The 27,235-nt window shown below is 37.9% G+C and overlaps 1 protein-coding gene and 1 long non-coding RNA gene across 2 annotated transcripts in view; one reads left to right on the top strand and one right to left on the bottom strand.

Moving 5' to 3' along the window:
- Window positions 1–88: 88 nt before the first annotated feature.
- Window positions 89–27,235, bottom strand: part of MRAP2 (melanocortin 2 receptor accessory protein 2) — a 55,594-nt gene continuing 28,447 nt past the window's right edge. Inside the window, exons 3-4 of the mRNA XM_016431178.2 lie at window positions 9,247–9,346; window positions 89–1,794 (exon numbers count right to left, since the gene is read on the bottom strand). Coding sequence (XP_016286664.1) covers window positions 1,398–1,794; window positions 9,247–9,346 — 497 coding nt within the window. The 3' untranslated portion in view covers window positions 89–1,397. The remainder of the gene's footprint in view (window positions 1,795–9,246; window positions 9,347–27,235) is intronic.
- Window positions 1,707–26,571, top strand: LOC103104919 (uncharacterized). The gene is made up of 5 exons (XR_008916611.1): window positions 1,707–2,675; window positions 20,343–20,428; window positions 20,943–21,011; window positions 22,948–23,025; window positions 26,488–26,571. It is a non-coding gene; the product is annotated as an uncharacterized LOC103104919 (long non-coding RNA).

Here is a 27,235-nt window from a genome sequence, read left to right as displayed (position 1 = left end):
GAAATACGTTATTAAGAGAAAAAAAGAGAGGCATCATGTAAAAAAAACCAATAACAAAAGCAAGAGGCGTCATAGCTGAGCAGCTAAGTAATATGCAATTGAAGTCATTTATTTTACACTCTGAACCAGGAAGGAAGGGGTTGGTTATTCATTAAAGATGGTGAGAGATTTCATAACAAAAAAATGCCCTTACAAATTAGTGGCCAGACACGCAGGCCACTCTGTCCGAGCAAAAGGAAATTACTGGGTTCTGTCCCAGGCTTCAGGCTTGCTTTGATCATGCAGGATATTTTGGTTTGCGAATGGATTGCCATTGGTGTTGCGTAGAGCATCCATGGTACTCTGCATCCAAAGTCCCTGGCCTGGCACGAATATACAGCTTCATGCTTTGGCCACTTAAGGAGAGCTGACCCACGAAGAATGCTTTCCATCAATTCATAGAAAATGGCAACAGCGGATGAGAAGACAGAAGTACTAACACAGAGTTAATGATGAACAGCCCTATTAAAAGCCAAACTAATTTGAGCACCTTCTTGTGAGGAGGAGTGCTGGTCAGATGTATCCTAAAGGCAACTTAATAATAATAACTAACATTTATAAAGCACTTTAAGGTATGCAAAGCACTTTACAGATAATTATTTCACTAGATTCTCACAACAGTCCTTTGAAGAAGATCCATTTATCATCATCCCCCCTTTTATTTTCAGTTTTGTTTAGTCGTTTTTCAGTCAAGTTTGACTCTTCATGACCCCATTTGGGGTTATGTTGGCAACTATACTGGATTGGTTTGCCATTTCCTACAACTCATTTTACAGATGAGGAAACTGAGGCAAACAGAGTTAAAGGTCACACAGCTAGTGTCTGAGACCAGGCTTAAATCAGGAAAATGAACTCTGCATAGGAACTAAAGCTGTGATTCTCTGATAAAGGGAATGAATTCCTGGGTGAGGAAAATTCTACCAAAACAGATTAGTCCTTTCTAAGACTTGGAGTCTCAGAGAGTTGCCTAGAATAATGAGAAGTTAAGTGACTTGTCCAGGATCACACAACCAGTATGTGTCAGAGGCAGGACTGGAATCTAGGTGTTCCTTGACTCTAGGTCCAGTTTTCTATTACTATAGAAGCTTAGCTCTCAATTTTTAAGAGATTAAACCATTTCCAACCCACTGACAAGTGTGATCATCTAAATTCTTTCCCCCAAAAAATCTAGAGGTCTAACAAATACTAATTCACTTTGCACTGTTTCCTACTTAAGCCACGTGTACACACACACACACACACACGTACACACACACACACACATTCACTCACTCACTCCTGAAACAAATGTAAAGCTGCCCATGAAGAAAATCCCTTGCTAAGCAGTAGGCTGGACCTGTGGCATGACAAAGACGTCCTTAATCTAGAACTTCCTGGGAGGTCTGAGCTATTGGCTTGTTTTCTAAAACAATTGGTGGCTCAGAAATCAGGAGATCATCTTCCCCAAAGGAGGAGTTTGGGTCAGTGTTCACAAAGTTGGGGATGTTGAATTTGGTCATCTGGGCTAGGTCCTCCTCCTCTGGTTTCCCACTGCTTCTGGGTCCCTCGTGGAAGAGTTCATCAGCATCCATAGCTGTTGCCGTGTGACTCATCTTTGGCCTTTCCAACTGTTCCATTTCATTGATGTAACAATGGAAGAGAGATCTGGACTCTGAGGTTGCTGGGCGAGAAAATACCTTATCTGGATCTCGAGGTCTTCCAAAATCAGTAACAAAACTATTCATTCGAAAATGCTTTTCAGAAGGTTCTGCATTTCTAAAAAAGGGAAAGAAAGAACACAAGTATGTACATTAAACATCATTTACTTGCAAAATAAATTACATTCACATCACACTGTGTTGGCCAGGTCATTGTTAGATTGTAAAATCTTTGCAAGCAAGCCTGGATGGTCTCACTCTCAGCATTTGTATCTCTTATTTGTATCTCCAGTGCCTAATACCATAACTGTCATTTATACTGCAAAGATCTTAAATGTACCATTTTTACAAGTTCTCTCCTTCCCTTGGAGTCTCGTTATTATTTAAATTTTTTAAATTAAAAAAAAAAAAACTTTAACCTTCCATTTTCGAGTCAATACTATTTATTGGTTCTGTCAGGCTAATTATTGACAAAGTAAGATGCTCAAAGTTCTGCCCACCACCTATCACAGTACCAAATAAATCCAATAAATTTACATTCTAGAAATACTTATTAAACACTTGTTATGTGCAAAACCCCTTTACTTGATGGGTACCAAGAGCAATAAATTAAAAAAAAACAAAACACTATGCCCTTTCAATTAATGTGTAAACTAATAAAGGATGACTGAATAACCAAATCTGACAAGGATGTAAGAAAGTGACAAAGTGCAATGAAATTTCCAGAGATATAGAGGTCACTCCTGATGCCAATTGGGAGTAGGAAAGAAAATCAGAGAAAGTTTCATGGAAGAGGGGGCATTTGAGCTTGAAGGTAAGAGTGAAGAAGTACTTCTTCCGGAAGTGTCACTTTCTCCATTCATTGAAGCGTTCTTCCCTTCTCTCAGGGATGTGCTGTAAGGTTCAAGGAGTTGCCCTTGGACATAAGCGTTGGGTGAATCAGCTCTAAAAATATAAAGAACATCCTTTTGGAGACGTGCCAGCAGGTTCTGGCCCAAGGTAAGTAGTTTCTTTGTCCCTGCTAAAAGTGGTTTTTCCCACTCATACCCTCTCCCAGGGCTTTAAAAGCTGCTGGAGCCCAAGAACTGAGTATCTGATCTCCCCATGAGCTAATGAGATGAGATGGCGCCTGGGGAAAAATGAGTCTAGAGAGCTTTTATGGATGACACATTTAATGTGATTAGACTTCATTGTCGGAGCTGGGTACCAACCACTCCTTTCAGTAAGAGGTAGTCCTCTGATCTGACTTTTTCTGTCTCTGGCTGGTGAAATCATATGAGTGTAGAAAGACTTCAGATGTTCAATTGTGCTTCCTTCTCAGATATAGCTCTGACTATATTTTTAAGCTGTATGTCTCATTGCGTTACTGAGAATTACGAAATGCTTCTCTTAAAGTCCTTTAGGAAGAAAGAAACATCATTTTAAAAGGATGAAAGAAGGACCTATTTTTCCCCTCTCCTGGTTGAGATCAGAGTAAAACATTGATTACTAGCATCCTGCACAGGCAAATGTAGCCTGGGAGCTACAATATTTTGTTGTTCGGTCATACTCAACTCTGTCTCCATTTGGAGTTTCCTTGGCAAAGATACTAGTGTGGTTTGCTATTTCCTCTAACAGTTCATTTTAGAGATGAGGAAACTGAGGCAAACAGGGTTGAGATATTTGCCCAGGGTCACACATCTAAGTAAGTGTCTGAGGCTGGATTTGAACTCAGGTCTTCCTGACTTCAGGACCAGTGATTACCCTTTGCAACACCTATTAAGAGAGGATATACTATTACTTAACTTGCCATTGTTGCTCCGGAGCCCCCACAAATGAGCTTTTTACACAGAATCAATCACCATACCACTATGAATTCAAATGAAACATTTACTAAATGTTAAAGCAAAAGTGGTAGCTCAGTGGATAGAAAGCAAGGTCTGAAGACAAGAGATCTTGGGTTCAACTCTGGCTAAAGATACTTCTTAGCTATGTGATCCTGGGCAAGTCACTTAACCCCCCATTGCTTTTACCACTCTTTTACCTTGGAACCAAATATTTTCTTTTCTTTTTTTAATTTTATTTAGTCAATTTAGAACATTATTCCTTGGTTACAAGAATCATATTCTTTCCCTCCCTCTTCTCTCCCCACTCCTTCCCATAGCCAACACACAATTCCACTGGGTATTACATATGTTGAAACAGATATTTAGCATAAATTCTGAGATATAAGGTGAGGATTTTAGAAAAAAAAATTATTATAGTCTTATTATCATCAAGGCAGGAATGATCTCACTATCCCCATAAATCAGCATCACACTCTTCTACCAGTATAGACAATTACCATTGGAAAGAATGGACACCCCCATCTGGAAATGTAGTGGAGAGCTACGTGAAAGTGAAAATTCATGTACTTTGGGCAACTCACAACCCTTTGATATCAAGACTTCTAAGAATAATCTACACCACCCAAAGCCATTTCTATGAAAGCCCCCTCACCAGTCTCCTAGTAGGAAAAACCATTCTTCTTGCTGTCCATGGATGGGGCAGTGACAAGTTCTCTTAACTAACTGTCACTTTTAACAAGGCACTGAGAAATTAGACTTTAGACCAACAGTCTACTGACTGACCCATCGGCATAGGCTTTCCTGTTTGTTGGATCTTGCCAGAAGAGCTCATGATTTCTTAGCATAGTCTTTGAAGCTCCCAAAGGTAATGATATGGTGAGATATGGTGAGGAAGTGTTGAAATAAAATATGTAAATTAACTGAAAACTATTACTTCTTGAGATAGTGAAGGTAAACTGAGGGGAGCCTGTTTCTTTACAATGACTGTTGTTCTCTGGCTGGCTGTGACTAGAGAGACTACTATAGGGACCTAAGGCTGCTTATATGTAATGGAGGTAGAAACAAGAAATGCTGAGGGATGCTGCCACACAGGGATGCTGGTACATAGGGAATACTGCTCTAAATAGATACTGAAGGATACTCTGGGGTTTGCCTATTGATCCCTACTGATGACTCATGGATCAATCTATTTCCTAATCTCCTTCCTCCCTCACTCACTCCCTTAACCAACCCTCTCCACCCAGTTCTTCTCAAAGCCTTTGCTTCTTCCCTCCCTCCTGAGTGAACTATAAAGATACTCTAGTTGCTTTCTTAGTCAAGGGGTTTATTGGGATAACAGGATGGGAAACTGAGGTAAGAGGGATAAGGATTTCCCTAATCTAAATGAGGTAATTTTAGGAAGGTTTGAGATAGTATTCCAGTCAAAAAGTGTGACTATGAGACAGTTAGAGAGATAGAGGTCAATGGCTTTTCAAGATCTTCTTTCTTCTTCTTCACAAAAAATCAATAAGGTCTCTCAGCTTAACCCCAGAAAGAAACAAAGTTCAAAGTCTCTACGTTTTCTCCTGTCCAGCTCAACTCTCAAATAGACCACCAACTCAAAAGCTTCTCCCCTGATCAGCTTCCACTGCTGATCACAGAGAGACAGAGACGAAGTCCCAAAAGCCAAGTTTTTCTTCTCAGTGTCAACTTCAACTGTTCAGAGCCAGAGAAACAGAGACCAAGTCCAAAAACCAAGTTTCTCCTCTCTGTGTGGCCAGCAAAAGCCCCCAACTACCCCTCTTGGGAACATTTCATTAGAATCTTCTCTTGACTGACATCTAGAGTTAAATCTCCAGCTCTGCATCTTGGTCCACAAGTCCTACAAAACCTCTCTCTCTTCATGTCTCTATCACAGTGTTTAGAAAGTTAAGTCTCATCGTGCTAACCACCAATTCCTGGGCTTACAACCAACAAAGGAGAGATGGAGGCTAGCCAGAGCCCAAGTTGCATGAATTTAGAGTTCATTGAATTCGGAGGCCATTGGCTCCAGGGACTTCTGCTTTCCTTTGGAAATTCTTTGGTTTGATGAAAATTCAAAAGTATCTAAAAAACTAAAAGAAAGTCTTTTCCTATGAAAGTTCTGGTATTTTAAAAACTGGTGATAAATCTTAATAAAGGCTAATAATATAACTGGGTGGTTATATTCTCTTATTTTTTTATTTATTTGGGGAAAGAATATCAATTTATCAATTAGGCTAGCATCAGTGGCCCCCTTTATGATCAAAGTCCCAAAGCTCCATCAGGTAGATCTATAAATACAATTTTGAGAGCTCATTATTCAACCACAGCCCTTGAATATCCCAAAAACATCTCTAACTGGTAAATGGCTCATTTGGAAGTGGTCCATCAAACTCTCACCCACTCCTCACTCCATAGGTGATGGAAGTCATATAGTCAGGAAGGGGATCATTGACTCCTTTGTCAATCAAATAGATTCTATTCAAAGAAAACATTCCTTGGCATTCTGTAGAACAGAGGAGATATAAAAATCAGGAGATTGGTTGGAGTCTTTCTCATTGAGGACATTCTCTCATTTTAAATGTTTAGTCACATTTAATCTCTCCCCACCAAGAGTATAAGCTTCTCAAGGCAAGACTGTGTCTTAAGCTTAAAGCATGGTGCTAGACACATTCTTTTTGATAAATACTTATTCTTTGAAGAAATGAGTTCAAAATTGCTCTTGCACAAAGAGGCTACAAACTAAATCAGAAGAGGGCATATGAATGGACATACTTGGCCACCTCTAGAGAGCAATTTATATGTTGGACCTAGTGGTCATGTTGTGCATCGTGGTGTGATGAAGTCTTCTGAAGGAACAGCTGCATTTCCACTGTGTGGCATTTCTATTCGCCAAGGGAGTTTACTGTAAACACTCCTTTGGATGGGTGCATTTGGATGAATGAATGAATGAATGAATGAAAATTCATCTATGAAGCACTGTCAGCAAATAGTAAGTGAATATGAACAAAAAAAGTAAACATAGTCTCTACCCTTAAGGAATTTATATTCCAATCAGAGGAAACAACCATCATAGAGAAATGGTGGCCATGACAGAGCACTTGGCTCCTAAAAGTTACAAGGAGAGTGAATGGATAGGATAGTAGATTGGAGCAGGGAGTGAGGGATGAGGAATGGCATAGTTGATTTGAATATAATTTCAAGACTAGAGAAGAGAAATGGTGTAAATAATGAGCAGTATGAGAAGCTAGGTGGTGCAGAGGATAGAGTGCTGAGCCTAAAGTCAGGAAAACCCAAGTTCAAATCTGGACTCAAACAATTCTTATCTGTGTGACCTTAAACAAGTCACTTCACCCTGTTTGCCTCAGTTTCCTCATCTGTAAAAATGAGGTAGAGAAGGAAATGGCTAAGCTCTACAGTATCTTTGGCAAGAAAACCTTACTTGGGGTCACAAAGGGTTGGACATGACTAAAAATGACTAAACAACCATAACAACAACAAAAAGCAATTTCCCAGCACTGATTTCTGTCACACTCTGCCTGGACTTTGGGAAGAGGATTAAAGTTCAGCTAAATGATAGTTCATGGAGAAATACAGAAGTTAGTTTCATTTTTACCAGGGCTCATAAGAACCTGAATACAATATTCCAAATCAAGGATGAAATGCAATTAAGTAATGTTAATTTATCATGTGGACATATTATTGTGGACAAAATGCCAGCGGACAAAACTAAGAGAGGATGTGATGAATGTTTAATAAGTCACTCAGCCTTCCTGGGCATCCATTTCCTAATCTGTAAAATGAGAGCGTTACAATAGATGGCATCTGAAGTCCCTTTCCACTCTAGATCTATGATATTATGACTTGGGAGGAGGCTGGTTTTACTTTTGAGGTATGAAGTTCTTAGAATCAACATTGTGCATTGGTTCCAAGGCAGAAGAGTGTTAAAAGTTAGGCAATGGAGGGGGGAAGTGGGGGTATTAAGTGACTTGCCTAGAGTCACCTAACTAGAAAGTGTCTGAGGTCAGATTTGAACCCAGGACTTCATGTTTCTAAGCCTGGCTTTCAATCCATCATCAAGAAAATTCTTGATAAAGAAGAGATACTGCTTTGACAAGTAGCAAACCAAGTTAATGAATTCTTAGCTATGAAAGGAGGGAGGAAAAAAATTGCTAGCACTTCACTTTCCATAAAACTCCCAGAAAGCATTTTCCCTTACAATGGCAAAAACTGTCCTTAAAATTGCAGTTTCCTTTGCTGAATAGCTCTCATAGAAAGCTATCATTAACTTTACAATAGTAGTCTTCCTCTCTCCTTTGAGTCTTTGGTGATTGTCACTCCAGAAACTGTCTGTACTGAGATCAATGAGATCTGAGAAGACTCTCAGAGCCTACTGGCACTTGGGGATGCTGTTAACCTATTTGACTTTGGAATGGAAGGTCATTGGCTGCATATTACAGTAAAAGAAAACTCTGATGCTCTTAAAATTTAGAATAGGTTGCAACACAGTAGAATGGAATAAACCTTAGAACCAAAAGCCCTGGGCTCAAATACTAGCTCCACCAGTAAGTTGCAGGGTGACCTCAGCAAGTCATTTAATGTCTCTAAACTCTAAGCTCTTCACCTATAAAATTGGAAGATGACACCTATGACTCTTGGCAGGTCCCTTCCATTGAGCCCTTGGGTCATATTACTCAAGTGTAACCTGTATTATGCCTGCTGAAAGGTAGCATGTAATTTTGTTAATTATTCAGCAACAAAAAGCAGTTTCTGAGTTGAGAACCTCCAACTTCCACTTCTGTCCTTGGGATGTCAGGAGAAAGTAAGGGAGGTCTCCAGGATTTGGATTAGATCCCTGGCGGGCAGGTAGAGTTTGTATCATTAAAGGGAGTGTTTCATCAATGAAATATTTGGCCATTTGATCATCTGAACAGATGCTTTTAATAGGTGGGTTACTGGGGGGAGAGGAGGAGAGAAGAAGCAGAAGGAGGAGATCTGTGATTTCATCTGTATAAAGAATTTCCAGTGTGAAAATTCACTCTACCAATTCCATGTTTTCTTTTCAATTTATAGTCTTAGTGAGCTACCTGAGGCACTGAGAGAGAAAACAACTTGTCTAAAGAGCACCCATGGGAATGTTTCAGAGGCAGGATGTGAAGCTGGGTCTTTCCTACCCCAAGCCCAGTGCTCTGTCCACTGGGCTGCTTAGATGGTCCACTGAGTGTTTTAGGGAGGTCCAAAACAAAGGTCTATATTAAGACCTAAGGAGGATAACATCAGAATTGGGGAAAGTTTCACAGAAGAGGTGGCTCTTGAGTTGAGGTTTAAGGAACCAGTAATGATTCAGGCTGTGACAAAAGAGATAGAGGGCATTCCAGGCAGGGAGACAATGTGCAAATGTGTGTTGAAAGTGGGATTGGAGTCAAAGCATTGTCTCGTTCAGCTGGGGCACAGAGTTCTGACAGGAAGGGGATAGTGCTGGAAAGAGAAGATGGTTCCAAATTATTAAAAAACGTTGGACAACACACAAGGAAAAGAAATTGGGGAAAAGTCCAATAAGTAAAAATAATTTCATAAATAGGCATTTATGGTGTTGGCAAAATACATACAACAAAAGAAGGAATTATTAAAGATTTTTGAAGAAAGAATTGATGTAATCAGATGCGTACATGCAAAATTTCATCTGCACAGGAATCCTCCTTTCACTGATGCAGTTTATTCCATATGGTAATATTCAGACTTACTCTTGGTGTGGTGCTCCTGTTTTGGTCAGCAAAGTCAGTACAAAAAACATGAAAATCACGAAGACAGCAAGACCAACCCAAAATCCAATGACAATGGAATCTGCAAGACAGTTCATAAATGTATTGATTAGTATTTCACCTCAGCTTTTTTTTAAACCATTACCCTTCCATCTTAGAATCAATACTGGTTACTAGTTCCAAGGCAGAAGAGCAGTACGGGCTAGGAAATAGGAGTTAAGTGACTTGCCCAGGGTCACACAGCTAGGAAATGTCTGAGGACCTATTTGAACCCAGGACCTCCCATCTCTAGGTCTGATTCTTTAGCTACTGAGTCATCTAACTGCCCCTCCCCTCAGTTTTTTAATGGAGGAGCAAGCATCATTAAAGGTAATGGAAAGAGCAGCATACTGGAAACAGGAACACCTCAATTCTAGTCCTAGTTCTGCTACTGACTGTGTGACTCAGGATAAGTATCTCAACCTCTCTGGATTTCAGTTTCCTTATTGTTGATATGGGAATAAAAAAGCCTAACCTACCTTCTTCACCAGGGTTACTATGAAAACACGAGTAACATTAGTGGAATGCTATACAAATATAATAAGCTAAGCTATTAAGGTCTTTTGATTGATCAATCCAAGTACTGTCTAGCTATTAAAACCGAAAAAATTTAATTTAAAAATGTTTTAATCATTACCCAAACTCTTCACCTTCCCACAAGTCATTTTCTTGCTATTAAATGTGTTGTTTGTGGGAGTTGGCTGTTTATGAGGTCATTAACTTCTCAGTAACTTGCAGTAAATGTCTTTGGCTTGAACCCTTAATGGCTGTTTTCATGATTTACCAGTAGCATAGCAAACTGGTCTAATAAGAAATCAATAACTATTTTATTTTCAGCCCCATTCCTAACTTACTATGATATTCTGGGAGGTCGTAGCCTCTTGGAACCCAAGTTATAATTATATTTACAACGTATCTGTTTCACTCAAATGACAGACTTAGGGACAACAGAATCACAGAATTTGAGAAGTAGAGAAGAACTCATAAATCATCTAGTAATTCTTATGCATTAGGTTGGCCTAGATAACACAATAATAGCTAACATTTATATAGCACATTAAAGTTTGCGAAATGCTTAACAAATATCTCATTTTATCATCAAAATAACTCTGAGAGGTAGGGAATATTATTATCAACAGGTTAATAATGGAAAATGAGATTAAATGACTTGATTAGAGACATACAGCTAAGTCTAAGACCATATTTGACAAAACTGAAAGAGGTCAAGTCAGTTACCAGAGGCATCTAGATGGTATGGTAGATGGAATTTGGACCTTCCTGACTCCAGATCCAGCATGCAATTCACAGTCTCTACTCTATCCTAATAATTAATTTATTATTAATTAATTAAAATATTAATAATAATAGGAATAGTTATCCAACTCAGGGAAAAAAAAAAAAAGATGAGTTACATTTCCTTATCTCTTCTTCAGTCAAACCTAATCTTAATAAGTATAAAGCATATTGTTTCATTTTCTTTTGTTCAATTTCATTTTCCATTTCCATTGTTATAATTATTATGAATATTGTTTTCTTGGTTCTACTTCCTGCACTTTATATGAGTTGATATAAATTTTTCCATGTTTCTCTGAGTTCTTCATGTAGTTTCTTAAAGCATAGTGTGAAAGGGAATTCTTTAATCTCTTTGTCAATTTTGAATTAATCAACCAAAAACTTAAACACCCCTAACTTAACACTAAGTAAGGAAGTTCATAAATCACTTATTTGGAGAACTCCACCCTTTTAATTCAATCAGAAACTTGTGAATCCTTTGATAAGAGTTTGAACCCTCAGAGATGAGAGGTAGATCCTACAGACACTGCCCCCCTGGGCAGTGCTAGGCAATTTGGAAGCTGTGGTTGGCCCCTGTGAAGTGGAGGAAGGGATAGAAAGTGACATGGGAAAAGGACTATAAAAAGTCCTGAACTTCCTGTCCAAAGGAGCTTTGGTTTGAATCTTTGGCTTGGAGCTTCAGTTGATGACTTGCCTCTTAGAGGTGGTTTTGGACTAGGACCTTGGCCTTGACTTGGGACCTTAGCTCTGGATTGCTCCTGGATCTTCTCCTTTGGACTTTGTCTTGGGTGAGTGAGTAGTTGGCTTTCACTTCCTGGCTTCTGGAGAGATTAGTTCCAGAGAAGCCTCTTTCTCCTGGAGGAGGCTGTGTTTCTAGAACCTTTGCATAAGACACCACCAAGTCCTCTGGCTGAGGGCTAACAAGCCCTGGTTGAGCCAGATACTGGAGCAACATTTAGTGTGATAGGCTAAACATCTTCTCTACTCTCTTCTTACATTTCTCTACATTTACTCTGTCCACCTCTTTGTAAATAAAAGCTACTAAAAGTCACTTTTGACTTGAACTATAACATTTTTTAATCAGTGACTACAATATTAAATTAGAAGTCTCATATTTAATCAAACCCCTACATTTAAGTCCTTACAATAGTAAGCATTCATCACATTAAGCAGCACAATTTGTTTACATATTCCTTAACTTATGGGCATCTACTTTGTTTCCAAGTAATTACCACTAAAAAATATGCCATTATGAATACTTGGGCATCAATAGAACATTCCTTTCTGGTTTTGACCTCCATGGGGTATATGCTTAGTAGTAGGATGTCTGGATGAAAGAATATGGGAATTGTGATTTTCTTAGCATAATTCCAAATTGGTATCTGGAAAGATAGAACCACTTCATAGCTTCACTTTTTACTAGTTTGCTTGACTTTCCATAATACCTCCATATTCAGCAACTTTCAACTTTTCTTATTGTTCCCAATTTTCAGGGTATAATATGAAGATTCAGAATTGTTTTGATTTTGATTTCTCTTAATTTTAGCAAATTGGAAAAATCTCTTATATGGCTATTAATATAAAATAATTCTTCTTTTGAGAATTATTTGTTTATATCCTTTGACAACTTAACCATTGCAAAGTAATTCTTCATCCTAGATATTTGTTTTCTATATATTTGGAATACCAGACAAGTGAGGTGGCATGGTGGATAGAGAGCTGGTCTTGTACCTAGGAATATCTGTATTAAAATTCTGAGTCTGACTGTGCTCAGGGCAACTTTTTAAGACTGTAATCTGTAGAGTAGAAGCCAGCAAGCACTGGTAAACAAAGTCCCTCAACAGGCTCTTCCCACATCAGTGACATCACAAATCCAGTCCCTATTCCTATAGAACCTTTATAAGAGGAATTTTAATGCCAATATATATATATATATATATGTACATATATATATATTTATATTTCCCTCTCTAATCAACAGCTATGGCAGAGTTCTACCCTAGTTGTATCAATTTAATTTGTGCTAAAGTTTTTCTATTTCATGTAATCCAAATGATTTCTTTTATCTTTTATGACACTACCAAAAAAATCTTTCCTAGATGCTACTTTGCCCATATCACTCTCTGCTCAAAAATCTTAGAAGGATGAACTATCCTAGTCATTAAGGGACCTTGGCCACAGATCTTTCAATACATGCATTCTGTGCTCTTCATATATGTGCCCTGGTCACATACGTCTCAATATATATGCCCTTCATGAATGTGTCCTGCTCATATATGTTCCTGACACATTCTTTAGGTATACCCTAGGTCACAGCCTATGCGTATGTCCTTCATGTATATTCCCTAACCACACATAATCTTTTCATGGGTGTCTTCCCCTCTACTAGGGATATTCCCCTTATTTTCTTTATATTGTATAAATGTATTGTGCTTTGAATAAATGCATCCTTTTGTTGGCTGGTACAAATAAGCATATTGGGTGGGGAGGTTGGAAGCTCTTGAGCTATGTGTTTTAGTGGAAGCTAACCCAATCCACCAAGTACCACAAACTGAGGGCAGCTTTAATTATTTTTTAATGTTCTATTGTATGTTTGTTTTTATTAAATAATTCCCAATTAACCCATTTGCATTTTAATCTGATTCTGCTATACTTCAGAGGGGACCTCCTGTTTAACACCTCTGATGCAGGGTTTTCAATCATTTTAAGTCCTATTCGACTCTTTGTGACTATATTTGGGGTTATCTTGGTAAAGATACATCAATGGTTTGCCTCTTTCTCTTGTACTCTTGTTTCTCTTGTTCATTTACAGATGAGGAAACTGAGGGAAACAGGGTAAAGTGATATGAGTTAAATTAATGTCCAATACATCAAGTATTATTTTTATAAAGTTTATTATTTGACAAAATAGAACCATGTGACTAAGCTGATCCATCTGCTCAAAAAAGCCTGCTCCACCAAAGCTGCCAACAGGAAGGAAAGAGGGCTAGACACGGAACTCCATCCAATTTATATTCTGTTTACATCAGCATGAAACAACAGGAAATGAGTGGGGTTCTGGAAATTGTGGTTTTTGCTTGAGATCGTAGTTTTGCTGGGAATCAGAGTTTTCAGGGTAACAGACGCTAATTTCACAGTGACTTGACCAGAGTCACACAGCTAGTACATGTCTGAGTCAGGATTTGAACTCAGGAAGATGAGGCTCCCTAATTCCAGTCCCAGTACTCATTCTATCCACTGTGCAATCTAGATTTTGATGAGTCTCCAAAACAGAAAGGGGGATACTACAAGGATTTTAAAGCAGTGTAGCATAATTGGCAAGTACTCTAGACTGAGAGAAAGCTGAACATTTGTCATAACTCTGCCTCTGGCTACCTCAGTTATCTGGGGCCAGTTATTTCATTTCTCTGGCCCTCAATACCTCAACCACAAAATAATAAGCGTTTAAATTAGGCAATCTCTAAAATTGAGCAACTAGATGGTGCAATCGATAGAGAGCCATTCCTGGAGTAAGGAAAACTTCTTCCTGAGTTCAAATCCTACCTTAAACACTCATAGCTGTGTGACTCTGGGCAAGTCCCTTAACACTATTTGCCTCAGTTTCCTCATCTGTAAAATGAGCTGGAGAAGGAAATGGCAAACAACTCCTTAGAGTCATAAAGAGTCAGACACAAGTGAAAAACAACTGAACAACAAAATTCAGCCTTCAAATTCCATGATGTATATAAGAAGTTTATCAGGGCAGATGGAAATGAGATTTTTCTAGGAAGAAAAATGAGCAGTCATTAAAGGGAATAGAGATTGCAGAGAAGTGTCACATAGATAAATGATACAGCTCAGCATACAGTGCTCTGTACCCAGTGGGTGTTCACTAGATATCATGAATTAACTAGATCATGAAGAACATTCTGAAATAACACATCAGAATCAGCCTTAAGACCATAGTACAACACTTAATGGTCCTGCATGACCTCAGATGCTTTCTCTATATCAGTTTTTATCAGAGCTCTGATCTTAGTCATAGTAGGGAACGGACCTTACTTACCAATGCCACTACCTGATTGCTGTAAGATCCTTGGATAAAAGAGACAAAGGTTGGATATTCTCTATGCCCAGTGGCATCTAGTGCCAAGCACAACTGTTTCCTGGGCAGTTGTCCCTAGTTCATTTTTCTACCTACTCTACTGGCTGTAAAGTGTTGTGTCTCAGATTTTTAAACATTCCTTTAGAGTGATGAGAAATCTTAGAATGATCACCCTACCAGAAATGGACATTGAGTATCCATCAGTTTCCATTTAATATCAACTCCCTAAAGCCAACAGAGGACAGAACTATGTGGACCGTAGTGATCATCCCATTGCCCTTAGCCTTAAAATGAACTAGTTGTTGCAACTGAGTATAATTGAAATATTCTAGAAGCTCTCAGGGGGACCTCAATGAGGCAGCTAGTTGGAATCAAGAATACTCATCTTCATTGGTTCAAATCTGGCCTCAGAAACTCACTAGCTGTGTGGCCCTGAGAAAGTCAATTAACCCTGTTGTCCTCAGTTCTTCCTCTCTAAAATGAGCCATAGAAGGAAGGGGCAAATCCTCCCAGTTCCTTTGCCAAGGTAAACCTCAAAATAGGAGTCATGAAGAGTTGGACATAATTGAAATGACAAAATATCAAAAGAGGAATCTCAGGATTTGAGGTTCATATGTGAGATTCAACAGTATGCAATATATTACTATCTTATTATTGAACTCTTTGGATTGACAGTCAATTCCAGTTTTTCAATTTTCCTTCATTATTTAATATATCAGAGGTCATGTGGCATAGAGGATAAAGAGCTAACTTCACAATCAGGAAGAATTGATTCAATTTCTACACTTGATATATACCAGCTATGTGACCTTGAACAAGTCACTTAACCAACCTCTTGATACCCCATGAGACTCTCTAAGTGTACAAGTTGCAAAGAAGCTGTTAATTAATATACATCAATAGAAGGAGCTAGTCACACATTTCCTTTGCAAATGAGAACACAGCCCTCCTGCAACCAAAATGACCCATTTTTCTTTACCCGCAGAGTAACTAAGTCCTTACATTCTCTTTCTTGACATCATTCTTAAAAATAAAATCCTAAATTTCAAAAATATGTGGCCACAAAATATGGGTATTCACCCCCTCCTTGGTCCCCTCTTCCATCACAAAGCTTTAATCCACTCTATATTATCTTTTAGCTCCTTATACACTTGTAAAAACCAATCAAATCAACCATTAAGACCCTGTCAGATAACAAGGATAGAAAGGAATAAATTAAACTATCCCACTCTCAAATATCACACCTCCTATAGGAGAGACAACACAGACACTTAATAAGTAAATACAAACATAAATGAAGTAACTTCAAGATATCCCTATCCTTTGGAGAAATCATAGAAAGCCTCACATATAAGGTAGCATTTGATTTGCATTTTGAAGGGAGATAAAAAGCCTAAGAGGATAGTAAGATGGTGTAGTAGATAGAGTGCCAAACCTAGAATCAGGTTGATTCATCTTCCTGAGTTCAAATCTGGTCTCAGATTCTAGCTGTGTAACCCTGGGCAAGTCACTTAATCCTGTTTGCATTGGTTTCCTTTTTTATAAAAATGAGCTGGAAAAAGAAATGGCAAACCACTCTAGTATCTTTGTAAGGAAAACTCAAAAGAGGTCACAAAGAGTCAGACATGACTGCACAAACAACTGAACAACAACAAAAAAGGAGCTTTAAAGATAAAGAGAGAGTATGGGAGAGGGAAAAGATTATACAAAGGCATAAAAATGGAAGATGGGAAAAGAGAATTTTGCATGTGGGCAAATAGCAAGTAAACCAGTTTGGTTGATGTATGGAGCACATAAAGATAGATAGTGATGTGTAACAGAGTTGGAAAAGTAGGCTAGAGAGAGATTATAAAATTCAGAATCCAAACTAGAGAGTTTACAAGCCACAGGAGCGCCATTGTTGTTCAGTCATGTTTGACAACTCATGATTCCTTTTGAGGTCAAGAATTACAAAAGAATTGCATTCAAGGATCCCTAAGGTCTTTTTCAGCTCTAACAATTTCTATATCATGGTTCTAGGGAAACAAAGAAAATGCAGTGTTCATGATATGAAATCTAAATCAGTTCTCCTAATATGCTTTAAAATTGAAATCCACTGTACCACTAGCTGCCCTTGGGATGGCATTACTACATGGTATTTTCACCCATAAAATGAATCCCAGGCATAGAGGCTACAAAAAGGAGCAAAGAGACAAGGCCACTGGACTCCCAACTATCAATTCCTCTCCACAGAATTCGAAAACAGGCAGAAATATTAGAGATCATTTAGTCGATCCCCTTCATTTTATAAAGAAGTTAAAGCCTATCAAGATGAAATTACTCTTTTTAAGGTCACACAGCTAGTCGGTGGCATGCCGAGGGCTAGATACCAAGTCTCTTGACTCCTAGTTAAGTAAGCTGTTTATTCCACTATGTTGGTTCTTTAAAAATGCTTGATGAAAGGGCAGCAAGGTGACTCAATGGATTGAGAGCCAGCTTTATGGATGGGAGGTCCTCGGTTCAAATATGGCCCCAGACACTTCCTGGCTGTAGAACCCTGGGCAAGTCACTTAACCCTCCATTACCTAGCCCTTAACACTCATCTTGCCTTGGAATGAATACTCACTATTGATCCTAAGACAGAAGGTAAGGGTTTGTTTGTTTTTCATTGACTGCCCTCACATGAAAGCATTGCACAGTGTCCTGGGTCATGGAACTCAAGTGAAGCCATAAAGGTCAGGGATTAAAAAGGAATTGGGCTAAAGGATCTCTAAGACCTTTTACAGCTCCAACAGTTTCTATATAAGGATTTTAAAAAGCAAATAAAATACTCACAATATTCCTGTTATGAAATCCAAATCAATTCACCACCTAATCAGTTTCAAAATTGAAATATTTAGACATGGTTGTATGGTAATACTAGGGAGAATAGGAGAAATGGCCTTGAAGACTTCCAAGAGAAATGGATCACAATAAAATAATTTTCTCTAACCTTCAACTAAGAGAAATGAAGAGACATAAATTAAAAAATGACAGCTCCGTAGTGGCCAATCATTCTGAGTTTTCTTTCTTTATTACTTATTTATTTCTACTCTATTTGATATGTAGAGTTCCTTCAGATCCCCTCTCTGCTCACATAAGCCCCAGACCAGACACAGAATTTAATCATAAGCTTTTCCTTTGGTTTTTACATTTTTATTTTTTCAAAATAGTTAAGACCAACACTTTTACTGGAGAAGGCTATAAGCCTAAGTGAGTAAGAGAATGACGGTGGCACCCAAAGAAATAGAGAAGTTGGGAGACAGGGACAGGTTTTGGTGTTAAGCTGGTGATTCAATTTAGGACATGTAAGTTTGAGGTGTTGTCCAAATATCCAGGTATAGATTTATAGTATAACCATTTAGCCTGGATATGAAGTGACCTACATAGAAGGTGTCAGACAGCTAGATGATGCTATAGAGTGCACAGTCAGAAAAATTTATCTTACTGATTTCAAACCTGTCCTCAAATGTTTACTAGCTATGTGACCCCAAACAAGTCATTTAAACCTATTTGCCTCAGTTTCCTCATCTGTAATATGAGCTGGAGAAAGAAATGGCAAACCACTCCAGTATCTTTGCCAAGAAAATCCCAAATGGGGTCATGAAGAATTAGGCAGAACTGAAAAGACTGAAAAATTCCCTTCTCTCTAATCATACTAACAAAACCTTAATTCTATCAGTCACCTCTCATCTGGATTACTGGACCTTGCTGGTCTCCCTACTCAGAGACTCTTCCTTCACAAATTTATCCTTCCCATAGCTGTAAAAATTGGTATTCCTGAGCACAGATTAGATGCCATTCTTTTACATAAAAGCTTTTAATGGCTAAAGGATGAACTCCAAATACTTTAACTTGGAATACAAGCCCCTTCACAGTCTGACTCCAGATAGATTTATAGAATTATTTTAGATTCCTTTCTTTGATAATACTCTATATTGCAATCAAATTCCAATTTCCTGATTGGTCCCACCTCCTCTATGAAGCTTTCTATGATCTTCCTCCCCCTCCCCCTCAAAAGCATATATACTCTTCCTGAAAGTGATCATTTTCCCCTAAATTTCTTAGAACACTTAATTTACTTGTATTCTTTGGCTCATTACATTTTAAGTTGTATCATTGTTTTGTGGCTGTGTTTATACTATATCTCCCCAATAGCCTGGGAGTTACTTCAAAACAGATCATCTGTGTTTGTTTTTTAAACCCTTGCCTTCTGAGTATTGCTTCCAAGGCAGAAGAATAGTAGGAGCTAGGCAATTGGGGGCAAGTTCTGGCCTAGGATCACAGCTATAAAAGTATCTTTTTAAAATTTTATCTTTTATTATATACTTGGTAACCACCATCAATAATACAAAACATTTAACTAAACAAATACATATAAAAATTATGTGCAAAACCACAAACTGTACATTGTTTGCAATATGTTTAAAATGTGTAAATTATATTTGCATGTGTGCTGATATAAACATCTACTTTTGAATTCCCTTTGGATTTATTTTTCTTGAATATTTTTTCTCTTGATTTTGTGACTTTTTGCCACAGGCAAGGTCCAGCCTCACTGGTGACTCCAGGGGTTCCTGACAGATGACGAACAATCAGTCAAAAAAAATAACAAATGAAAGACAGCTTAATCATTACGGCCATGGGATTGCTTTGCATCTGATAGCTGCTCCGCCATCCCCTGGCCTGGTGTTTATTTTTATTCCCATTTTCTTGGCACATAGATATATTACCCAGCACACATGTTCAAAAAGAGATAATTGGAAAAGTGATACATTAACTTTAACAAATCACTTGATTAACATTCTATATTCTTATATTGTGATTACCAACAGCATACAAGATAAATGATTTCGTCACAGGTGGCTTAATTTTCTCATTACACTGTGAGAAGTTTTGAGCTTACAAACAATCAAAGAAAATTACTTATTGCTTTTAATAAAATGGAATAATTAATCAGAAGTTCTTAAAAGACAATTCAACAATCGTACCATTGAGGTTGAAGGGTACTGGGAATATAACTCAAATTTAATATTAGACTGGTCATTTCTCAGGGTTCACTAGGGAGTTTCTGAGTTACTGATTTGTGTAATTGAGTCACTGAGGCATATTGAAGCTTAATGTACTTGTATGTTTTGTGTGGACCTTTATGATTGATTTGTGTGTTGGCTCCTGAGAGTGGGAACATTTTGGGCTTGGCCTATAGCTGAGGTTTTACTGAGGATTATGTCTAAGTAAAAGTTAACCCATCATAGTCTTTTGGTATTGGGTTTGATGGTCTGATCTTTTTGGTGATGTTTTAGAGAATTAGAGTACAGGTATTTTGCTCTTGTATTATTCCTTCTGAGACTAGGGGAATTAATAATCATGCCAATTCCATAGGCAAGGGGCATTGATGAGCGAGGTCATGTAAGGGGGACTGATCTTGCCAAGGGCCACTCTGTGGCCTCCTTAGTTACCATGAGTGATTCTGTCAAAGCATCATGGCCTGATGGCTCCCAGAAACTTTTATTTTTTAAAATGTAATCATGGTATATATTATTCTTTTTTCTCTTTTCACCTATTCATCCATTTCCCTTATTTTCTTTATATTTCCAGTATTTATTGTTTCAAATAACTGAAAAATGTCCGTTGATTTTAACAGATCTTCAGAAGCAGTTTTCAGATACCTAGGACTACCACTACCTCTGACTGATCATGTACCTGCCTTTGACTTGTGTGGGAGCAGAGGTAAGGGTCCACTGAATAGTAGGTATATGACTGGCAAGGTGAAGTGCAATCTCACCATTCTGTTCCCTACATCAACATTTATTTGTGCTATTACTGTTATGGTCTTATCCCAACTCAAGAAGGATTTCCCATGGGGCTTGGTGACCCCTGGACAGTTCTATGTTTGTAACTCTTCAGCTTACTCTACTCTCCCCAAGGATGCTATGTTACTCATGGTTTGGCTTATGTTACTCTACTAGAATCAATAAAATCACTATATTGGCTGGATAAATAAGTCCACAGCCAGGAATCTAGGTTCTTGGTGGCATGCTAGACCTAAAAGGTCAAGGCCAAATTTAGTAGCATCCTCATCAGCAGTACATAAAGTTTTTCTGAGCACTTCTGCTGAATTTTGGAGTGAGGGCAGTGGGCAGTGATGGACTCTAATAGAAATATCTTAGCTGAGGATGAAAGATTGGCTCAAGATACAGCTCAAGCCATCTCCCAAACTACTAAAGCTATCACTTTCTTACAGGGGGAAATTGACTCCTTAGCAAAAACAGTTATACAAAACCAACTGGATCTTGGCAGGCTGCATCAGGAGGTACGTGTACCCTTATTAATTAATCTCATTGTTCTTATATGAATAGATATGGAGAAATTGTGACAAATGTCCATGAACTTCAAAGGATTTTAAATGACACTCAGCAAATTACTGTAGAGACTCATGCAACATCTGATGGTACATGGTGGGATCTTTCATGGCAGCAGGGAACTGGTTTGTTTGCTACTATAACTAAATGCGCTCTTGTAATCTAATCTCTTTAGAAGTTATATTAACTGTTGTACTACAGCTTTTACCAGGTGAAAAAATTATGTACAATCACACCATGGATCATAGCTGAGTTAAAGAGGAATTAGCTCTCACTTATGAATGAAAAATCAGAATATCTACCCTTTGACCCAGCCATAGCACTGCTGGGTCTGTATCCCAAAGAGATAATGGACACAAAGACTTGTACAAAAATATTCATAGCTGCGCTCTTTGTGGTGGCCCAAAACTGGAAAACGAGGGGATGCCCATCAATTGGGGAATGGCTGAACAAACTGTGGTATATGTTGGTGATGGAGTACTATTGTGCTCAAAGGAATAATAAAGTGGAGAAGTTCCATGGAGACTGGAACAACCTCCAGGAAGTGATGCAGAGCGAGAGGAGCAGAACCAGGAGAACATTGTACACAGAGACTAATACACTGTGGTATAATCGAACGTAATGGACTTCTCCATTAGGGGCGGTGTAATGTCCCTGAACAACTTTCAGGGATCCAGGAGAAAAAAAACACCATTCATAAGCAAAGGATAAACTATGGGAGTGGAAACACCGAGAAAAAGCAACTGCCTGAATACAGAGGTTGAGGGGACATGACAGAGGATAGACTTTAAATGAACACTCTAATGCAAATACTATCAACAAAGCAATGGGTTCAAATCAAGAAAACATCTAATGCCCAGTGGACTTACGCATTGGCTATGGGGGGTGGGGGGGAGGAAAAGAAAATGATCTATGTCTTTAACGAATAATGCTTGGAAATGATCAAATAAAATATATTTAAAAAAAACATAAAAAAAATATTCATAGCTGCGCTCTTTGTGATGGCAAAAAATTGGAAAATGAAGGGATGCCCTTCAATTGGAGAATGGCTGAACAAATTGTGGTATATGATGGTGATGGAATACTATTGTGCTCAAAGGAATAACGAACTGAAGGAATTCCATGACTGGAATAACCTCCAGGAAGTAATGCAGAGCGAAAGGAGCAGAACCAGGAGAACATTGTACACAGAGACTGATACACTGTGGTACAATTAAATGTAATGGACTTCTCCATTAGTGTCAATGCAATGTCCCTGAACAATCTGCAGGGATCAAGGATAAAAAACACTACCCACAAGCAGAGGACAAACGGTGGGAGTAAAAACACCAAGGAAAGGCAACAGCTTTCCCACAGGAGTGGAGGGGATATGATTGAGGAGAGACTCTAAATGAACACCCCAATGCAAATACCAATAACATGGAAATTAATTCGGATCGAGGACACATGAGATACCCAGAGGAATCACGCATTGCCAATGGGGGGGGGGAGAGGAAAAGAAAATGATCTTTGTTTCTAATGAATAATGTTTGAAAATGACCAAATAAAATAATGTATAAAAGGAAAAAAAAATAATAAAAAAAATGAATGAAAAATCCTTTTGTTATGCCTCTGTTTAGCTGACCCAGTGTTTAATGGGATTTGAAATATGATTTTTTTTTACTTTTTTTCCTTTTCTTTCATTTTCTTTCATCCTAATTAGACTTTGATTTCTTCTTTTTTTTTGAGTACATGGAATCAGTATTAATAATTTTGATTTTGAAGGATAAGTTTCCAATACCAATTAGCCCTAATAACATTGCATACCTAAAAGCTTTAGACTATGGAAACCTGCCATTGATTGCTAGATACTATGGGACTTTAATTAATATTTGTGTCTGATTTCAGAAGAAGGGACTGCTAATGAGCCACTGAATAGTGCAAAGAAGCACAAGGTCAAGGAGACCACCAATCTCTGTGGAGTTGGTAAGGATCTATGCCAAGGCAGAGGACTTGTCTTAGGGGTTCAAAGAAGCTGCCATTTGGAAAATCCAGATGTTGGACTTCCCTGTGTCTGGACTTCCCTGACAAGGGAACCATACTTCCCTTTTACTTCCAACTTTTGACCTTTTCCTCTTTTATAGTATGTCAATTTTCTGTGGTCCTGGCTACTGATGGGTAAGTGCAGTATTGCTGCAATTGTCCTGCATGCTTGTAAAATATAAGCTACCTCAATTGGACCTTGCTAGTAATTCAAGGACTTTTATAATTTTAATTTTTTACTCATAATTTTTATACACATAGGATTTGATATATTTTCAACTACTTCTTGTTTTCTTTTTCTTTTTTTCTCTCCTCTTTTTCATGTTTTGTTTGTTTATTTTTGAGAATTGATTCATATACTTCCTAGCTTGCCTCCTGAGGAAAGAATTGTATAATTATCCTATAATTCAAAGCTTAAGATCTTTTAAAGTAATTTTGGGAAAGAAAATCAGGACCAGGAAAGGGGATCTTCTAAAGAAGACATTATGGGAATGCCTGCAGAAATCACACTCATCACACTCATCAAGAGATCCAGAGAAAACTTTTGGATACAATGAATTGAAATGAAGGGGGATGAACCTATTGTTTATTCTGATTATAAATTATTATGCCAAATGGGAGTGCCCCCCATTGACTTTTTGTCAATACCTCTAAGAGTCATTTTTTTACTCTTTCTTTCCCTCTTATTCCCCAAATGATTGTAATTCCCTCTACATAGGGTACAACATTTTATACCTCCTAGTGAGAGAATCTTAAGTGTATAGACTCCATATGTGGAATGATTGACTGGGGATACCTGACATGTTAATCTCCTAGAAAACTCAAGTGAGAAGATTTAACATGCTGGTCTCCCAAAGAATCAACAAGGGGGGTTGTGTGAAGGAAATTTTCTTTCTCCCTATGGTGTCGCAAATGTGACATCATTGTGACTATCTGCATATCGGATGTCCGCTGAACATTAGACTGAATGCCTGTATGGAGGATCAGGAACCAGAGGAATATAAGAATGATGGAAGAGGTGTAAAGGTGAAAATTAATGGTTGGACAATAATTTGATTATATCTCAGAGTCAGAAATTTATTTATAAGTATTAATAAATATAGAGGAAACAAGAAAGAAGAGCAATGTGAAGGGGAAAGAAGTTATCTGTCTCATCAATCTAAATGTTTTGTTCCAGGTCTGCTTGTTCCAGGCAGATTAATTAGCTCTCAACCAAGAAGGCTGGTAGTAAATAACCATAGATCTCTTCCAAGATGGAAACTAGGCTCTTCAGAAAGAAGGAAAGAAGTCAACCTTTCACTCATCAACAAAGTAGTCCAGGAGTCAGAGTCCAAGTTGAATCCAAGTTCCAAATCCCCAAAATCCAAGTTGCAGTCTCCAGTGAAGCTCCCTCAAGACTATCACCAGGAGATACTCTCTTCAGGCTATCTTCTCAAAAACAATCTGCTTCAAGCTGAAGGCATGGCTTTTATGGTGGCTCCTTGTCCCTTCCCCTCTTCACAGGAGTAAATCACAGTTTCCAAATTGTCTAGCACTGCCCAGGGGGAAAGTGCCTGTGGCATCAACTTCTCACCTTCTGAAGCTTAAGTTCTCACCTTCTGAAGGTTAAGTTCTCATCTAAAGGTGTTAATTTTCTAAAATTCACCTTCTAGAGAGGTGAATACTCATCCTCATTGATTGACTTTCTGAGGATGTGAATTCACTAAATGGTTTGTGGGCTCTTCCACCTAGTTCAAGATTGTGCTGATTCAATCAAAAGGTAGACAAAGGAGAGTTAATCCTGTCTTCACAACCTAGTGAAGTACTTAAGTTAGTGTTAATTCAGGATAGACAATAGAGTAAAGAATTCTCTTTCACAATCCCCCTGTGATCCTTTGGGAGACTAGTCTCCCCAATGGATCATTTTAAACTATAATAGTTAGAGATAAAAGGAAAATAATAGAGAGAGAGAGAGAGTGAGAAAGATCAAACCAATGTTTGCTAGACACATTGACAATAAGCCAATTGGGGGCAATCCCCTGGAGCATACAAGTTTACATTCAAAATAATTGTATTCAACCCCTCAAAGTTCAATCAGTTATACTCTAAAGTTTATGCTGGATCTTTTGATGCTGTGGTGGTTTCCTCAGCCATCTTCATGGTGCCTTCTTCAAACAATTCATCTTCTAGATTCAAAGAGTTATCAAGCTTTCTTTCCTGAAATGTTTCTTTTTCAAAAGATTTTTTTTAGTTTTATGGCAATTATACAATCCCTATGACAATTATACAGAGGAAGCAGTTTCACTCTCTGTTCTAACTTCTGTGCAGGGTGCATCCTGAGGAGCTTCTGGAGGCTAAGCAGCCACATAGGAAAGTTAGATTATGGTACTCTCTCTCTCTTCTTCCTCTCTTCCTATCTATCCACAGCTCATAATAAAATTGTTAAGCCTTGGCCAGACTCATTTTAAAAGAAATGTAATCCAATCTATTACATTCAAATATCACCATCTATTCAGCCATTTCTCTGAATCATTGCATTGAGGTATTTCCATTTATTTTGTCATAACAAAGAATATTTTCATATATACATATATATGTATATATATACATATATATATGTATATATATATATATATACAGCTTTTTACCCTCTCAATAAAAGCTCTTAGTGTCTTACCATAATAAGGGGATATCTAGGTCAATAAGCATGACTATCTTTAAATCTCTTAATGTGTATTTCCATCATGTTTTCTAAAACAAAAAATTCACAGCTATTTCAGCAATGTAATATTAGGCCTGTTTTTTCATGTCCAATCAGCATTTAATTTGATCACTTTGGCCTGTCTGGTTCTCAGATAATATGTATTACCAAGACCATTTTTGCTAGATTGGTCCTTAGACAATAGACACTATCTATAGTTTCCAGGATTATACTCTTTCCAAAACAAGTTTTTCTAACTTGGCCATACCCAGAAAGTTTTGTTCCAGTGACACAACCCCTTAAGGATGCAAGATTACCTTTACAAAATGAGTACTAAAGTAGGACTTTTGCATAATACTTATGCTCTCTAAGCCATTGTTGTCCCACCAGAAACTATGTTTGAATTATGTGTATGCTCAGACTTCATGCAGGTGTATGGGTGCTCCCCAGATATCTATCTTATTTAACTTATCTAAAGTTCTATTCATCTCCTTTAACTTCTTTCTTTTTGATTTTTGGGTTATATTTATCTTGTTCTGAAAGGGTAAAATTGAAGTGTTGCTTTTATTATTTTGTTATCTATTTTCATGTTTATTTCATTTAGTTTTTCCCTTAAAAATCTTGGTATTATAATACTTGGTGCACACAGTCCAATATTGATGATGCTTCTTTATCCATAGAAACCCCTATCTATATAATATAATTATACTGTTTATCTTTTCCAGTAATATCCATTTTAGCCTGCCAGAGATGACTGCTCCCTCTGCATTCTCTGGATCACCTGAGGTATAATAAATTCTGTTCCAGCCTCTCACCTTCACTTTGTGGGTCTTTTATTTTCAGTGTGTTTCTTGTAAACAACATATTGTCAGGGCCTGGTTTTTTATCCTTACTGTTTCCCATTTTCTTTTCATGTGTGAATTAATCTCATACACTCACAGTCATAGATACTAGTGGTGCATTTCCATTTACTCCATTCTACTGTTTGTACCCTTCTTCCTTTCTTCCTGCCATATCTCTCCTCAGATGTCCAATTTCCTTTGAATAATACTTCTCCTATTCACATTCTTTCTCCAAAATCCTCCCTTATCCTCTTCCTTTGCCCTCCTGGTTCCAAACTGGCCCACATTTCCAAAGGTCCCTCCCTTGTCCCTTCCCCCTTAACTTTTAATTCTTATTCTTCCAAATTCTTAATCTTCCAAAAATTCATTCCTTACACCCACAACTATGCCCTCCTGCTTCTTGATATGAGTTTTATTCCAAAAATCCCTCTCCTCTCTTGTTCAAAGAGTTCTTTCCTATCCCCTCATCTTACCCCACTCCTCTTGCTATGTACTTCCCTCCCCAGTCCCTCTCTTATCCCATCTCCCTTCCCTTCTGTTTCTCTCTATATTAAGAAAATGTTTACATTTCTAATTATGTATGTTTTTCTCTCTTTATCCCAGATTTGATGAGAGTAGGCTTCTAGTACTA

Source organism: Monodelphis domestica, chromosome 2, assembly GCF_027887165.1.
Source record: "Monodelphis domestica isolate mMonDom1 chromosome 2, mMonDom1.pri, whole genome shotgun sequence".
NCBI lineage: Eukaryota > Metazoa > Chordata > Mammalia > Didelphimorphia > Didelphidae > Monodelphis > Monodelphis domestica.
Note: the sequence above shows the minus strand (reverse complement) of the source record. Positions and strands in the feature narration are given on the sequence as shown.